The sequence below is a fragment of the Rattus rattus genome, chromosome 2, assembly GCF_011064425.1.
Source record: "Rattus rattus isolate New Zealand chromosome 2, Rrattus_CSIRO_v1, whole genome shotgun sequence".
In the NCBI taxonomy this organism is placed as follows: domain Eukaryota; kingdom Metazoa; phylum Chordata; class Mammalia; order Rodentia; family Muridae; genus Rattus; species Rattus rattus.
Window position 1 is genome coordinate 19,019,420 of NC_046155.1, and position 18,122 is coordinate 19,037,541.

Sequence of the window (18,122 nt, forward strand, 5' to 3'; positions counted from 1 at the left end):
CTTGTTATGTAGACGCTGCTCTTGTTAGAATTCATTCATGGAGTGTAGTGGTATTTGCACTTGGCCATGGGCAGAATTCTACAGAATGGTTGGGGCAACTTTTCCTTGTACTTTCATATTATGTCATTCTAAATAGTTTATGTATTGTTTTCTAGAGGGAAAGACCTTGTTTTTTTAATCATGAAAATAAAAGAATGTTATCCATTGACTCAGGAGAACTGCATCCCAAGAAAGCCATGATGCTCCTCTTCTCTATTTGTGACCTTTGCTCTTTTGATTCTGTGTTAGCTCATATGGTCCTTATGAGCATGGTCTTGTGACTCAAGAACTGAGTCTACTGCATGAGATTAAAATGTAGTAATTTATAGACCAGTGTGCATTTACTGGTTTAAATCACAGGAATTAAAAAAATCCAGAGTTTTTCATGGGATCAGACTGCCTTTAAACTATACTTGCTATTCAATCCTCAATTTAGAGTTCTATGTATTTCGAGGCAGAGGGATTGTATTAATGACCCCAATTCCTTTTACCTGCATCCTTTCATGTCCTTCTCCATGTCTATTCCCAGTTCCTTTTCATTCTGTGCAGCCGTGCTGCCCAACCCCAGACTTCCAGTCATATGACCTGTCTAGGTCAGTGGGTTATTGACAAATGTTTTACAGGCAGAGACTTGAAAAGGGCCTGTTTGACTGGGTACCTTACCGTGGCAAGGGCACGCCTGTACTAGATCGCTCAACAATAGGCTGTATGAAGCCGATTCAGGCCTCTTCCAGCACCAGAGCGAGGCCATCAACTATCAGCAGGGTCATAGACTGACCTGCTGCCACAGCATGCCGACGACATGTGCTGTTAACCATAGGCCTTGTAATTAGAGCTAATGATGTTGGAAAAGCATGTCGCCAAGGGCTCTGCTGTAATCATCTGAAGACACAACAGAAAAAAAAAACTGTATATCTTCAGTACAAGGCTGACTTGTCAGGTGACTGAGCAATTGGAATATCTAGACTAAAGCAACTTAAAGGGACTACAGTTTGGAATTCTCAGGTTTTGGCTTAAATCAAAGGCTTTATAGACAATGACTACAGAACTACTCTAGGATGAGTTTTCCATCTATTTCTGAAAGGTGCTTCCGTTTTAGGTCCTTTCCTGCAATAAAGCTGGCCATATACCTGGAGGGGGAATTGTACAGTAGACCAAGAAAATGTACCTACTGCACTTCCCAACATAGAACTTTTTCCTGGCTACTGCGCAGACACAATGATGTATTCCAAGCTCTGCTTTATCGGAGGCCATGTCCTGTTATATCTCCAGGTATTTCTGTGCGTCTTATCTCTCCCCATGGGTGAACACAGCACATCTTTTAACTGTTTGCTTTCTAACCTGATTTGTTCAGCTAATAGCATTCACTTGAGTAGAGACAGTTTCTTAAACTACCACCTCTTAAGGAAACAAGTACAATTCTGTGTACGTTGCAAGAGATTTGCAAGTGCTCGGGCTGACGGCGTCAGCACACAATACACACTTAACCTTTATCTCAATCCCACACAAGCAAAGAGCGCTTCTATGTGAGAGGGGCAGAAATCACTCCACTTTTGTCGAGAGTGTGGGATTTGGAGTCGAACAGAAGTTTTCAGGGTAACTGGAAATTAGAAGTCATCTCTCCGTCCAACATCTGTACGTCCTGCTGCATGAGAATGGAGCAGGTGTTTTTGAGACTCTAGCTGCACAGCCATCATCCGTGACTCTGGGGTCATTTTGGAAATTGTTGTGTCTCACTGTCTCTCAGTCTCTGAGTCTTCAGGTTTCCACCTGCTGTTTTCTGGTTAAACTGATCTTAGCTTAAATCTTTCAGCATTGGAGATAAGCCAAAACTTTTAGGGATCTAATCTTCATACCGGAAGTCCGAGCCAGTCTACTAATTTCAGCATCTGTCTTATGTCATCCAATCCTCATGCAAACTTTGGATGCACAGGGCAGCTTCTGCTATAGTAGTCACAAGGCAGTGGTGCGACTGACTATTGAGCACATTCAAGGAAGAAGTATGACTAAAGGCCTGATTATGGAATTTTAATTGAAATTTAACTCAGTTAGTGATATAGGTCACATGACCTGGTTCTGGCATTTTTCTGTGAAGCTTGTCTATGCACAGGGCATCTAGTGTTTTCCCAGGGATGTGTCAGCTACGAGAACATACTTTAGATATTTAAATATTATAAATTAAGTTAATTCTTCACCTTCTATTATTGCATGGTAAATATTAGACTTTGTATTTTTGAGGGTGTATATAATATCTTCCTATTGATATCAAACATTTCTCTACAAATGGCTCTACTGAGGATTAATTTGTGAAGAGTCCAGTTGACAGAAAAGCATAAGTCAGGTATGGAGACACACGCCTACACTGCAAGCATTTGGGAGGGTGAGGCAAGAAGACCATCTTTGGTTACACAGTGAGTCTGAAGCCAGCCTGGACCATAGACTGGAATTCTATTTCAATATGCAAACAAGTAAACAAAACCAATAAACAAAATATACATCACAGAGGAGAAGTTTCAAGATAGGTGGTACCTGTTCACCTACACTCTTGCCACTTTACAGCACAAGCACACATATGTATTATTTCAGATACATTCAATTTTTTCTTTAATTCTTTGCATAGGTAGATTAGAACAAATTTATAATCCCCGAGTTGGATGTCTGCTCATATATGCAGGAGAGGATACAAAGTCTATTGTTTGAAAGTAAAGCAGTTCTGTCTACCAGAAGCCGAGTTGTTTCAGTGGCCAGATGTGGTGAAGACAGAGCCAGACATGAGTGGCAGACAAAAACTGAACGAACCAAAGTGAACATATTACTGTAGCATTGAGGGAGAGGTGAGGACATCTTATCCTGTACTACTTAAAGCACTGTGCCAGGATTTTCTGAGTCAGTGGATGGGAAGGATAATTTAAAAGCAGTGGGAGATATTACACTGCTCATCCTTAAGTCCCGATTAGACAAACTTTTGGGTTCTTCAGTTCCATATGCTACCATACTTATTGGGACAGAGAAACCTCCATTATTCCTGGCCCTAGTGGGATTTGTCTAGGATGCATGCCCATTCACAGTGCACTTTAGGGCTACAAGAAATCTGTGGCCAATGTTCCTATCCCAGCACTAAGGAGGCAGAGGCAGGAGGATCTCTGTGAGTTTGAGGCCAGGTTCGTCTACAGAGAGAGTCCCAGGACAGCTGGTGCTACACCGAGAAATCCTGTCTTGAAAAACAAAACAACAAACAAACAAAAGAATGGGTGTTAATGACTAAAAATAAAATGAAAAAAGAAGGAAAATTCTTTGCTTATGTGCTTGAATTTTTCATCTTGTTTCTTTCTTTCTTTTTTTAAATTTATTTACCAGAAGAGGGCATTGAATTCTATTACAGATGATTGTGACCCACCATGCACTTGCTAGGAATTGAACTTAGGACCTTTGGAAGAGCAGTCATTGCTTTTAACCGCTGAGCCATCTCTCCAGCCCCGAACTTTTCATCTTGTATCATAAGTCTAAGCAGTTGGTTGGATATGAAGGAGGAACACATACTCCATTATCTGGGTGGAAACACAGGACCCCTGAATACATTTGCACTCTTCATAATGGCTCAGAATAGTGCAAATGCCTGGCTGTGTGTTTAGAACAGCCAGTGAGCTGCTTCACTTCCCAGGGAAGAGGCTTCTGCTCCTAGTGTCTTCATGTATTAGTAACTTATGCACCAGTCAGATGGCTCTGGTGGATGAATGGCTTGTTCATTTACGGCTTTCTGTCTTTAGCACTGAAGATCTCCCATTCCAGGAAACCCATCTTTACTAGAACATACGCCCAGGTAGTCACTTACTACCTAATGCCTTACTTGGCCCGTACTTATCCTAAATAGTGTAGGCTGTCTGCAATCGCCTACCACCTTCCTTTTCTTCCTTACTTCTCAGGCAATACTGCATTTGATATGTTTCTGCTTTACTTCTTAATTCATGACCAGCACTCTGGTTCTCTTTTCTTTATATCCCCAATTCCCACAGTTAAAACTCTTTCAGTGGCTTGAACAGCCTCTAGCAAATCATCCATTTGAAAACTCTTAAGGAATAGGAAGGCAGAGACTTACCATCTCTCGACATTCCTAGGGCAAGACACTTCTGCAGGCGGCAGTGTTGGCAACGGTTCCTGTTGGTTCTGTCAATTAAACAGTTTCTCTGCCTTGGGCAGGAGTAAGAGGCATTGTTCTGCTGGCTTCTCCTGAAGAATCCCTAGAGAGGAAAAGAGAAAGGAAGGGCAGGAGAGTCAGAGGAAGGGCGGCATTAGCATACACACTGCTGTACTTTCGACACCAAGTATAGCTGACTTTAATCTTTCAAAAGTTTTCTAATGCTTCTTGGAGAGCTTCTAGATGGTTCTGAGCAGAATATATGTGCTTATACACGGGCAATTGGCGGGATCTTTCCTTCAATTGTCCTCTCGCTCACTCATTCAATATTTACTAAAGGAATTTCTTTGAAGAGAACAGGGAAAGAATGTCGAAGAAGCATGTCACTGCTAAACCAAGTAGGCCAATGGCTATCTGGGCTTGGGTTTGAATTAAGGACTGTGGGTAAACACAGCATCAAGGAGTGTGGACTCAACATCTTCTCCACCCCCAGCACATTCTAGAAACTTTTTCCCCCAAATATTAAAAAATATATATTCAATTATCCAGAGTATGTATGTATGTATGTATGTATGTATGTATGTATGTATGTATGTATTTATTGAGGCTGAGTCTTATCAGGCAACTCTGGTATCTCTGGCCTCTGGCTACCCTGGAGCTGTCTTTATCTACTAGGTTGGCCTTGAACTCACAGAGATCTGCCTGCCTCTTCCTTCCAAGTGCTAGGATTATGTGCCATCCACATTGGGCAGAAAGTTGATCTTGAAATCCATGATGTATTTTATCAAAAGTAACATTATGAGTCAAAGAAATACTAACCACAACTCCATCAATGCAATGGAGGCAGTAAACAAATGCCTGCTCTTAGGTTATAGGATATAAGAGGTTTCGTTTCAAGTAGGTTTGGATTCTTCAGGGTAGAAGAACTAAGACTACTCCCTGAAAGCTGCAGCTGGGTTTATTGTTCTGTTTTATTTTTTAATTCTTTAAGTACCAACCTCCCTGAGTTTCCTTATGAAGAAACCACAGTAAGGAAAATAAGCTTTTCCCCAAAGACATCAAAGTTACCGTTGTTCTCTGCCCATTCCCTCAGGTAATCAGTTCCCTTATCATTGTTTGCTCTCGAAATGCCTACAGTGTAACAGTGAAAGTGAAAAGGACTATTGGCTAAATGATGTTAGGAGTATTAGGAAGAAACACAGAAAAACAAACAAACAAGCAAAACAGGAAAATAAAAACAGTGAAAGATAGCCTCTGCCCTCAGTGAGTCCTGAAATTGAACCCCTAACTTCTTTCAAACACCCATGTTTCTTCAGAAGAATGGAACAGGGCTGGATTAAATCAAACACCTGAGAGAGCAATTTGGATACAAAATTCACGGTTCACTATAAATAAAGGCTATTAGAAAAAAAGAATGTTTCAATAGAGCCTTAAAATCAATACCAATATGAAAGTTCTTATTAACAGTATAAAGAAAGACAGGATTGATATTATTGATTTTGTTTGCCTTGGACTTCAGTGGGGCTTAGCTGGGCACTATGGATGGGGCTTTGCTGATCTATAAGGAACCTTAGAATGGCTGTGTGCCTAAGGACCCCATGGAGAGAGATTCACAGTTGGTTTTGTGGTTTCAGCCCAGAGCCATTCGAGTAGGACTACTTTTACCTCTACCTCTTCACGTGTGGTGTTTGTTCACTACACCAGTGATTGCACAACAGGGCTCCATGAATTCAGTTTGATTTGACCCTGAAACAGGAACATACCTAAGTCCCCAGGGACTGAAATGCCTGTTTCATACACCAGCAAAGCTGTCATTGAAACAGGACTGCAGTGGCTTGGAGCTGATTAGAGATGCCTTGGAATTTATATCTTAAGGAAGAATTGCTCCCTCCCCCTGCTTTGGATATTGGAGTGCCACTTAGTGACAAAGTTGGCAGGGAGGATGTTCTGAAGTCACAGCCACAAGTCCCCATTTACAGCCAATTTGACATTAATTATGAGTCATTTCTTGCTTATCTGTTGCTCATTATTGCAAATGAGATTTTTGGCATGAAAAATAGATTCTGTTTTATTTTCCTGAATGACTAGGAGCCGAATAAGTTTGTGGGCTGAAGTGATGTAGAACAGTTGCATATGTCGGCTGCGGAACACTATTACCAGACCCCAGAGGTTGGTAGCTGAATATGCTGACACTGACGTCTGATTCTGAATGGGCTTCCTACTCAAGAAAATGGTGGCATATTCACATGTGGGCTTTCCCATGAAGTAGGTAAAAGTACTATAGCCAGTTCGGTGAAAAACCTCAGAATCCGCTTCCTAGTGACCACACAATTCCGTTGGTGTTGGGTTGAAAAGATGACAGGGTTACTTGTTCCTGCTGTTGGCATGTTGGGTTATGTTTAAGCAATATTTAAGAGCTTGTGTTTTAAAACTACATCTGAAAGTGAATATCTCTGCACAGTTTGAAGTTCCATATTTTAGAAATGCCTCGTATCATGAAATAATGAACTTGCAGAATTCAGATACAGATGACGCCAGTGGAAGTGATGTAAACCAGGTGGTTTCTTAAAACCCCAGAATGCTTCGTGGAAATGTTTCACTGGAAAGAGTTTCATTACAAACTTATTTTACTGCTTATGACAACATCATTTGTCTGAGAAAAGGGACTTATCATGGAGGGTCAATGAAACAGCTGACCTCTTATTTTGCTACATTGTTCCTATTGATGGAATTAAAAAAAAAAGCATGATAGCAGATGATACCTAATTCTTCCTTCTAACTGTGAAGGAGGAATAAAGGGCCATTTTGTAAGCTTTGACTAAGGATGCCACAGACCATCCCACTATGTTGACTCTTCTTTCTTCATTGCTACTTTTCTTTTTTCTTTTTCTTTTACCACCCACATTTTCAGCCCTGAGTACTCCTTTTCTAAGACTTGTGAAGGCATCGTCAATTTTCGAAGAGCAGTGCTGTCTTGGTAGCTATAGTGTTTTATATTTTTTTTACATTTGAAAACTCTCCTAAGATTATGATTGAATCCTAGACTATATGACTGTGCTCCATCTTCTTCAGTTTACTGAATGCAATTAAAGGATTCACCTTGCCTACTTATTACCAAGACTTTGCCAGCGTCTTCCATGCCCCTTGAAGATGGCACTTTAGTTTTGTTCTGGTGATCCCCATCTCTCTAAAGCGCGTATGTTTTGAGCGCACCTGGCTTCGCTCACTCTTTTCGTCCTAGCAAATTACTTTAAAAGTTTACTCTCAATTTTCAGATTCTGCTTACCCCAGGTTAGGTCTGTGGTAACTGCTATTCCTTTCCTTCCATTCCCTGCCCATCTTACTCACAGGAACAAGTTTGCTATTGGGTTGGTAGAATCTCTCTGAGGGAACATTGGACAGAATGTGAAAGAATTTTGTGCTCTTGGCCAGTTTTCCTATTTAAACCAGCGGCACATGTCAAATTAGATCTTGGTCTTCCTTTAGGAACTCGTGGAAAAATTAAAATTTGATGGAAGATGACGTTTGACTGATCTAGATGCTGCTTCTAACATATCCAATGCTTTGAGGGCTTTATGATTTTTATTACTATTTTTATACTTTACGTGTATGGGTGTTTTGTCTGCCTGTATGCTCTGCGTACCATGTGTTCAGTGCCCAAAATAGTCAGAAGGGGGCATCAGATACCCTCAGACTGGAGTTACAGATGGCTCTGAACCACTATGTGGGTGCTCAGTGGTGAACCTGGTTCATCTGTGAGAGCAACGAGGAGTATCCTTAACCTGTAAGACTTTCCATTTGGAAATGTGAGAATAAAGGAGTGCCACAGGTATATTACAGTTGTCACCTAGCAAATAACGAACACATCTATTAGCTTCTAGTCTTTATTTTAATCTTCAGTTTTATCAAGTGCAAGTGGAATGGAGTCAATGTTGCTAAAACAAGAAGCATTGGCATTTATATCTTCGTAAATATGAGATGTTCACATCTTTAAATAGCCCTCCATATTTCAAGAGCTGCGGACCAGTTAGACAAAAACAGGTAAAAGGCAAAGGCAGAGAAGGAGTCAGCCCAGTCACGCATCGAGTGAAAACTTCCGGCAGGCACAACTGTCCCTCAGTGCGTCTGCTCTAAAGCTTATCACAATGTAGAAGTCCTTACCTTGCAGCCTTCACACGTGATGACTCCGTAGTGGATCCCGGAGGATTTATCGCCACAAATTTTGCATGGTATCACTTCAATTTGTGCTGAAAGGGGAAAAACAAAAAGCTATTTCGAATGTCTATAATTGGCTTTAAAAAATTGTTACTATTTTCACACCTACCTGTAATCACCAAAGAATCTTGTGTTAGATTCTAACAGTTAGAGGATGCAGAATGCTAGCGATGGCCTGGGGGTCATGATTACTATTTGAAAGGCCTTTCTAGGCTTCTTCTAAAGCACTGGATTTTCAACCTTCTGAATGCTCTAACCCTTCAATACATTCCTTATGTTATGGTAATTCCCAACCATAAACTGCTTTCATTGCTACTCCATAACTATAATTTTGCTACTGTTATGAATTATAATGTGAATATATGAGTTTTCAGATGGCCTTAGGGAAGACTTCCTTGTGAAGGGACCATTAATCCATAAGGGGTCGAGAACAACCATTTTTCTAAGGCTTGGCTATCACTCTGGTTTGCTTTTTCGCACTCAAATTCTCTCCTTTCTCCCTCTCCTTCCCCGTCTGTCTGTCACACACACACACACACACACACACACACACACACACACACACACACACACACACGCTCACTCATGAACTCATGTGCCCTGCATGCGCATATTTAGAAACTGGATGCTTTCTCTTCCTTTCACTGTTTTCTCCTTTTAAAACCTGTTTTTCCTAAAATAGCATGGCAGAAAAACCGTGGGAACTCGCACCTTTATATTTCTTAGTTTTCCTTTGAAATAGGAAGTCACTAAGTGTTTTTCCATGGTCTTATCTCGATAATAATTAAAATAACTAAATAAAGCAAGTCTGGGGTGTTGGTATTTGGTGGATTTACATGTGTGGCTGGATAGACTGTTTATCCTTGTGAAAATGCCATTAATAAATCAACCAAACGTTGACTGAGCATGCTTTAAATATCTGGAAAGATACAGATAGAGGAGAAGATATGGTAGTGACTTTGATAGTCTCATTAATAAGAAACATAATAATTAATAAATCAGAAAAATAAATTATATAGGAAGTTGGTATGCCTTTAGTTTTACTGGAGATGAAGAGGATTCATTTTTTTTTAAAAAGTGTGAAAGATAGCTTATTCTAGGGCATATTTGAGTGACCATGGCCCAGATCATAGATTTAGGTTATCCCAAATTCTATGTTGAAATGTGGAAAGAGGTTCATAAAGTTTTTTAGTTTTACAGAACAAAGAAAATCATGAGTCAGGGCAAGTTTGAAATACATTGATGGATACATTAGAGAGGTGGTTGCTATAGGTCTCAGATGCTGTCTGATGACATTCTGAGCTTCTGGGTTAATGAAAACTAGTGGTTTACTAAATTAATAGATTCCAAAAGAGCTTTATCCATCAGTCATAGGATGTCCGTTCTGACACAGTAGAGGGAATACAATGGCTAGCCAGGAGGTTAAAGCTAGCATAAGATGAGGTGTTTAGCCCTGGACCTGAACTATTCCGACCTCTTCTATCACTGCAGTTCCAATCGGGAAGACAGTTCATTTTATAGAATGTGTGGGATTTGGTTTGGCTGAAGAGAAAGGCAAGGGTCACTGAATGAAAATAAGTCAGAGGTCTAGTATGAGTGTTGCTGGTATTCATACAGAGTAAATGGCTTTATGGGAAATTTGGGTCACACGGACACACCAAAGCGTGACAAGACTTTGGAGCCACTAGAGTTAGGCAGGGAAGTTTTTGCAGTTTTTTTTGCCACGAGGAATGGATAAAACAAAGAGCCATTAAATGATTAAGACAAGGCTGGGATGTAGTTCCAGGTTGGAGTGCTCACACAGTGTGAGAAAAGTCCCAAACCGAATCCCTAAAACCACCCCCACCCCCACTACAGAAGGGAGAGCCTTATTGCTTGGCAGGCTAACCAGAAAAAAAGCAGATCAAGGAAAGGGTACTCTTGACTCAGGAGTCAGGCAATGGCAGAAAGAAGGTATCTGCTCCGGGACAAAGGGTGGCACAGAGACACGAACAAAAATGCTTCAGAGGCAGATGTGAGAGTAAACGCTGAGAAGTAAGGAAGACCGAAGCTGATGGAGAATTGGAAGAGTTCTATCTGCCTCGCCTCGGAAGCAAGACAGAGAGATGAACTGATAAAACTGATGAAACAAAGTGATAAGTTGTGAATGTTGTCGCCGATGTTGTGGGGTAGAGCGGGATGGGATGAGAGCGCTCCTCTAGCAGGCATGAGAGCTAGGTTTGAGCCTTGGCCTTGGAGCAGAAATGAAGATATTTGTGGAGTTTGATGCAGTGTGGAACCCGGACACACGGACTTTTGTGGGGCCATCTTACAGGCTCCTGAATGTAGAATGTCTTGGCAGGACAGTTTTGTCGTCCTGGGGAGCTATTTAGAACGCAGGAATTCCTGTGTTTGATAGTCCTCTAAAGAGTTGTTAAAATTATTCACACTAAGAAGATCTGCTATTTCCTTTCCCAATTTAAAATAATTATGCAAAATATCCTTCAAAATGCTTCATACATAAAGTTGACACTTGCATACACTTCTATAGTTTCCCTCTCAATGATACACAAAACAAATAAGTGGGAAGTGTAGCCATCTTTTCTTAGCACTTTGCACAATGAATACAATAAGTGGCTTCAGGGTAACACAGTAACTTTTTCAAAATTAAATAAGCTACAGACACTTAAAATTTTTTTTGTAAGACAAAGAATTCAAGGAAAGGAACTTGGGGTACAAATATATCTGAAGTGCTTTCAGGATTTTGTGATGGGGAAATAGGAGGCTTAAAATTATTCCCATTTGTCCCCCATTAATCTATTAATGCTTAGGGACACAAGATGGCCTCTGAACTTACATTTTGTGGCTTTTAAATACAGTATTCATCAACAAACTTCATAGAACTGTCAGGCTAAGATGGCTATTTCCTGAAGGAAGGACATCCTCATCACCTCATCATAATTGCCACCACTGTCCCTGTTAACTGATTTTTGTCTAATGATTTAGGGAAAAAAGCATATGTCAAAAAACTGATATATTATTGTATCTTTATTAAAGATATTTTTAAAAACAATTCAATGAATCGTACTGCAACTTATTTGTACTATGGATTTCAGTTTAGCAATAAGATTTCAAACAGTGGGTGTTTATAGGTACTATACAGTGACTAAAATAATCCCAGGTAGCCATTGAATAGATGTTGGCTGATATGATATTAAGTCAGAGGCTCTCTTTGCATAAATTACACCCCAGGGAGTAGCTTACACGTGGGAGAATCTGCTTCAATACATTCTTAATTATAAAATGATCTAACTTTAAAGGAAATGAAAATAGAGGTAATTTGCTCCCTGAGGTGTAGGAAGATGTTTTTGAAAGACACAAAGGTTATCTTATACATCTTCAGAAATACAAATGAGATAAGGAACATTCAATAGGGCATCTGCATATTTATACATATTCATAACCTTGGCTCTACATGAAATCTTGAAGAGCTACAAACACTTTTAACAGCAGTTTTAAAGAGAAAGAAGTCACCTATAATGTATATATGGTTTATTATGAGGGAGAAAGCGTCCTCAGTTTAGAAACCTTGTGGCTGCTTCTATTCTGGCTGAATAAGTCACCTGATGTTTATTAGAAGTGAAGATAAATCCGAATCACTTAAAGTAGTAGCTACTTGCCTTTTCCCTCATTAAAAATTAAAAGTCCCCTTTCTGAACTACAGCGTTACAGTTTATACTATGTGTTTCCTACAGCACCTCTCCAGGACTGATTTTCAGAGCCCACTGAGGATACTTGACCACAGCATTGCTCCTTCCTTGCTGTTTCTAAGGGTCTGGCTAAGGGCAACTGAATGGCCTTCCCAAGAACTACAATGGGCAGAGCCAGTACCATGCTCTTTATCATTGCTTCAAGCTGAGCATTTAGAGGTCTGCCTGGCCCTCACCAACTATGGCAGGAAGGTAGTAGGAGGGAATTGGGGAGGGGGCCGGGCTGGTATTTGGCATTTCTGTTTGGCTCCTGGAGATCTATTTATTTGTTTATTTTCCAGTGTCACCGTCATTGAGAAACACATTTAGAGGATCTAGGATAGCCTGAGAGATTGATAAAGTTTACTCAGTCTTCATTTTGTTCGTTTTATTAAGTCCCTCTTGCCCTTCCTTGCCCAGAGTCTCCTGTTCAATGTTGCACAAAAATCTTTGTCTCAGTTTTCCCTGTTTATTGAAATATATACCTCTTTAGTTCTGCCCCATTCAAGCCCCTGCTGGTTACAGCAGGTGTTGAGGTCAGAAAACTAATTCAGGCTAATGAGTTAACCAGAAAATGGCTCAGGAAAAATACTTTGACTCTTAAAAAGCATCCCTGAGGAAGGCAGTGAGGTTGAGCCTGCCAGGTACTTGATGCTGGTGTGGGGGGGTGTGTTTTGCTGTACATAATCTTGAAGCTTTCTTTTTTTTTTTTTTTTTTTTTTGGTTCTTTTTTTTTCGAGCTGGGGACCAACCCAGGGCCTATGCTTCCTAGGCAAAGCTCTACCACTGAGCTAAATCCCAACCCCATCTTGAAGCTTTCCATTCTCACTAATCCGACTGAGTCTTCCGACTCAGACTGGCCATTCTGTAGTCTGGACGGTCTAAGTTGAAGCAAAGATAAGACTGTACTTCTTTATGTCTTATTGTGTATGTGTATAGGTGTATATGTGTGCATGCAAGCATATGTGTGTGTGTGCATGTGCGTGCATGTGTGTGTGTATGTGTATGCATGGGTGTGTGTGTGTGTGTGTGTGTGTGTGTGTGTGTGTATGTGTGATGCCTATGTGGGTGCCCACACCGATGCATTTGTATCTGAAAACCTGAAGTCAGCACTTTGTGTCTTCTTCTGTACTCTATGTTATTGTTTGAACCAGGGTTTCTCCAAGAACCTGGAGCTCACCTATTGAGTAGACTGGCTGGCCAGGGAGCTCCTACATCTGCAAGCTTTTGTTCCTCTTCTCTGGGAATGTGTGCTACAGCAGCGCTCAGCTAATGGAAGAGCTGGGGAATCTGAACTGAGGGGTGCATGCTCCTACAGCAATTGCTTTATAACCGAGTCCTCTCCTCAAGCCTTGGTTTTTGTTTTCAGTGTTGTCTAAAGGAGCTCAAAGTGGTGGACCTAAACTTCCTTTTCTCTTTCAGTATCCATGAGAGCTGTGACATACTTCTTTTTCTGAAGGAAATTTTAAGAATTAATGATGTGACATGTTTGGTATGAAAAGAAGAAACAACTTGCAAAGTGATGAGAGGAATATATTTCGAATGCGGTTCTCTGGTGATATTGATAATGGTACAGCCTTTAGGAATGAAACGATTCCATCTACCATGCAAGTCACCTCAAAGGCACTGAGATCTGGGAAGGTCAGTTGGGAAGGAACAGCCAATAACTAAAGTTTTCTGGCTTTGGGAACATGCTTTTTTTTTGCAGTATCTTTTGTTTTCTGAATCATCTTCCAGGCTGAGTTCTGGGTGCTGGACACTGTTCCCTCCGCAGTACAGGCTGTACCCCTGGGGGCTGGGCTTGTCTGCTAGTTTCTATTTCTTGTAACTTTGCAGTTGGGCTAAAAGTGGACAGAGCAATTAACTCTCTTAATGTCTGTGTGAAACACAATTTACACATGTAAAAATTTCCAATAAAGATGACTATTTTGGTTAAAAATCCTTTTGCAGATGGTCGCAGTAGCCCATGTCTTATGTCATCTACCCAAATTGTATCTCATCTACCATCTGTGACAGATCCAACTTAAAAACCCTTGTACTCATCCCCTTTCTCCCTGGGAGACCTGAAAGTATCCACCTCTTTAGTATGATATTTTTTAAGGCCACAATAGAGTCAACCTAAAGGACAAGAGTGAAGGATGTTTAAGACCCAGTCCACTCTAACAGGCTAATCAGACAGAAGCCTTCAGGATGGGTGGGATACAGACAGGGTCCTGAACGTGCATTTTATATCATGCTGGAGAGTGATTCTGAGAGTCCTGAGTTAGATTAATTAAAATATGACAGTATGGCAATGGCAGAATGATTTTCTTTCAAAGACAATTGTAAGGGGAATCACACCGGGACTGGTTTACCTTTGATCTTGGAATCGCCCACAAGTGCTGCATGTTACACTCACCCTTGAGAACAGAAACAATAGAAAATGGAACCCACAAATAGCAACCAGCACAGAACAATAAAAACAATTGCAGAAATTGCCTCTTACCCACAACGCACTTATCATTGCTTCAGTTACCCAAGGACAACCATAGTATAAAAATATTAAGCAGAGAATTCTAGAAATAAACAGTTGAAAGTTTTCAATTACACAGTGCCTGAGTAGAAATCTGGCACTGGCACTGGCACTGTCCCTTGCTATCCTGAAAAAACAAATCTCTTTGCCCAGTGTATCCACACTATATATGCTACCTACCAGTTAGTCATACGGTAACTCTCTTGATTATTAGGTCAATTGTCAGAATATCTGTATATTATAAACATTCCACCTTTACTCTTAGTTGTAGTAAATATCTTATGACATCTAACTTATTGATTAAGCTCCACCATAGATGATGTTATTTGAAATGTCCTCAGGACCTTGCATGCTGGAATACTTGGTCCTCATCGGAGGTAGGGCCTATCTGGAGGAAGTGGATAGCAGAGCTAGGCTTTAGGACTTATAGACTGGCCCTGACTCCAGCTCGAGTTCTCTGTGTCCTGGTCAGTACCACATAGCAAGCAATACCCTTCACATCTGCTGGGACGGGTTCACCTGCTACAACTTGTCTCCCTGCACTGGTATTCTGTGAAAATATGAACCCAAGTAAATATTTCCTTCCTTGAACTGTTCATGTTATGTATTTGGTCTTAATGATGAGTAAAAGAATTAACATTTGGGACATTTGTAGGAAATTACAATAATTTGTAGGAAAATACAATAAATATAGCGTTTGGTGGTAGCCACTGTTTAAGCTTGGGGTTATTTGCATAAATGTGGAGAATTGTACTAAATACAAGCTCAGTGCTGTACTTTTAAACACTTCTATGTGCTCTAGTAATTACAAGGTCCTAACTTATGAATTAATTCCTAATTAACACTTCTTGTCTTGCCAATGTCTTCACATTAGTGAGGCCTGTGTTTAGGTCTTGATGTCATTCAAGAGGACTTGATGTCATCACTCAGCGAGGCCCATGAACCAGAGGATTCGCTATAATCTGGATCAAGTTTAACTGTGAATGCTCACCCAAGCTCAGGTGATGTGAAATCTGCTTTGTAACAAGCTCCTGGGACAGCATTAAAGCTCAAAAAGCATTGTCCGGTGATGCCAGGTGAACACAGTTGTAGCTACTCTGAGAATGGATGGATCTCTGATTTTCCTGGTGCTAAGGTAAAAAAGTTCGCAAGATTCTGGAAAAATCACTCCCTGCTTTTGCTTTTTATACACCTTCTTTTGTGTATAGGGAAGTATGCAGCCAGAGCCATAGAATCCCCCTCCCCTGTAAGAGACCTCACAATGCTGGTCACCAACCGATGATGTGGGGGAAAAAGAGAATCCAGCACATTCCAGGAACATCTACATTGTTGCATTTAACACAGGTAATGTTCCCTTTGCAGACAGATCTGCCCCTGCTTTTTCTCTATGGCCTAGCACTGCTGGGGAGTGGTTCCTCCCCTTATCTGACTTATTCTCCAGATTGTGGCAGAGATGTCAGTTTCTGGATACTGAGTACCAATTCGTTTTCTTAAAGTCTATTTTTGAGGCTATTTTAAAATACAAGTTTTAATCTCTCCCCTGCTTTTCATTCTTAAAAGTTTCTTTTGAGTGTAAGGACTGGTGTATGTACATGTGCATGTTTGTACATGTATGTGGCAGTCAGAGTTCGATCTCAAGTATAGTCAGGAACTGACTACATTTGGTCATGAGACAGGGTCTCTTATGTGTTTGCCTGGAGCTTTTCCTTTGACCAGAGAGCTGGCCAGTGAGCCCCAGGGATGCTCAGCCACTGTCTCCTGCCCGCAACACTGGACTACAAGTGCACACCACCATGCCTAGCTTTCTACATGGATTCTAAGACTTGAACCCAGGTCTTCATCCTTGTGCAAGAAGCACTTTACAAATTCACCCATCTTCATTTTCATCTAAGTTCTTGTTTTATTGGATTATCAGTCTGTCTTTCTGTCTATCTATCTATCTATGGTAACACTATATGGTCCAGATTGTTTCCCTTCTGTGTCTGGGAATATAGACAATGCAACACTATGCCTATTTGTCTTTAAATAGAGTTTTCCTATTATTTTTGGAAATAGTATTCCTATTTCCAAATGAATCCTTTACTACCAAAGTTGCATTTGACTGTGATCTTTAAAGGTGTATCCTAGGGGCTGGAGACATGGCCTAATCAGTAAATCGACTGCTTGGTGTGAACCAGGAACTGGGTTTCCTCTCTAAAACCTATGCAACAATGTTGCATGCTACAGTGCACACTCATGCTACAGTGCACACTCACAGCCTCAGTGCTGGAGAGGCAGAGTCTGGAGCGTGGTTAGCCAGATAGCTTCAGCTCATCAGTGAGGCCCAAAAGAAAATACACACTGAAGGGAGTTTGTTGACTGATAACAGAAGTGTTCTTTTCTGTGGCAGGAAAAAAACACCTGTCTCTTTAGTTCCTCCTATTTTTGGAATTTTTCGTTCCAGTGTCCAGTTAGTTGAACCTTGAAGTAGAAACTCATGCTTATGTGGCATTTCCCTCACAGAAGGGGAAGAGGATACAAGGAATTGCGACTGGGATCCGTAGGTGACTAAAATGACCAGGCAGAATTTATCCCCTGTATAGGAATCAAGAGAAAGGAAAAGCCACCGCTTCAGAAAATGAGAAGAAAAATCCCCGCTTTTCTGTGTGGAAAAAACCAAAGTGCATTGAGAGAATGGAGACATAAAAGTTACAGAATATTATAAAATGCATGCCAAATAATGGACTTATGCTTACAACGTACAAAGGGCTCCTAAAATGGAAAGCTGGTTGGCCAAAGATCTGAAGCTCTACTTTCAAGAGGACAAGACAAGTAAGTACATTAAGAGATGCCATGCTTCTCATGCATCACTGAGCTGCAAACCACCTGTCAAGAAGGCCGCACTTGAACAACCAAGAGCTATGCCAAACGCTGGAGAGGAGGCTGAGCAAATGAATGCCCCGTTCTTGTTGGGAAAAGGCACTTTGGAAGGCAGTGGGGCAAGTTGTACAACATCAAAGGGAGCCTTAGCAGCAACTGTGCTTTTTGCTATTTGGTAGCTGAATTCTAATTCATGTCTACACAGAGCATGTGCATGGGGCGTTCTTCACATTTTCCCCACAGGGGAAACAATCAAGATTCATTTTAATAGTGAATGGATGGGCGTGTGATACTGGTATAGTGGAATATCATTTGGCATCGTGAAACAGCTCCCAAGCCATGAGGGGCATTGGCACGGGAGACCTCAATGCATAACGCTAAGTGAAAGAAGGCAGCATGCTTCTAGCTACACATCTGGAAAACTCAAAAGTACCCAGTAAAAACAGATAAATAAATAAAAATCAGTAGTCGACACAAGCTTGGAGTGGAGTGTGCACACACATGAGCATCTACTCATGCTCACTCTATACCCACATGCAATTAGGCCACTTAAGGTTTGTTTAATGCCACGGATACACAGGAAACTATGTTTTATTCTTCCAAAGGAGCATCCTGACTGCACAGCCACACATGC

At 40.9% G+C, this 18,122-nt stretch overlaps 1 protein-coding gene across 2 annotated transcripts in view; it reads right to left on the reverse strand.

The window, feature by feature from the left end:
- Positions 1-18,122, reverse strand: part of Rorb (RAR related orphan receptor B) — a 171,573-nt gene that overhangs the window by 41,570 nt on the left and 111,881 nt on the right. For both annotated transcript variants that reach the window (XM_032891701.1, XM_032891700.1), the window contains exons 2-3: positions 8,336-8,421; positions 4,136-4,277 (exon numbers count right to left, since the gene is read on the reverse strand). In XM_032891701.1, the coding sequence (XP_032747592.1) occupies positions 4,136-4,277; positions 8,336-8,421 (228 nt within the window). The remainder of the gene's footprint in view (positions 1-4,135; positions 4,278-8,335; positions 8,422-18,122) is intronic.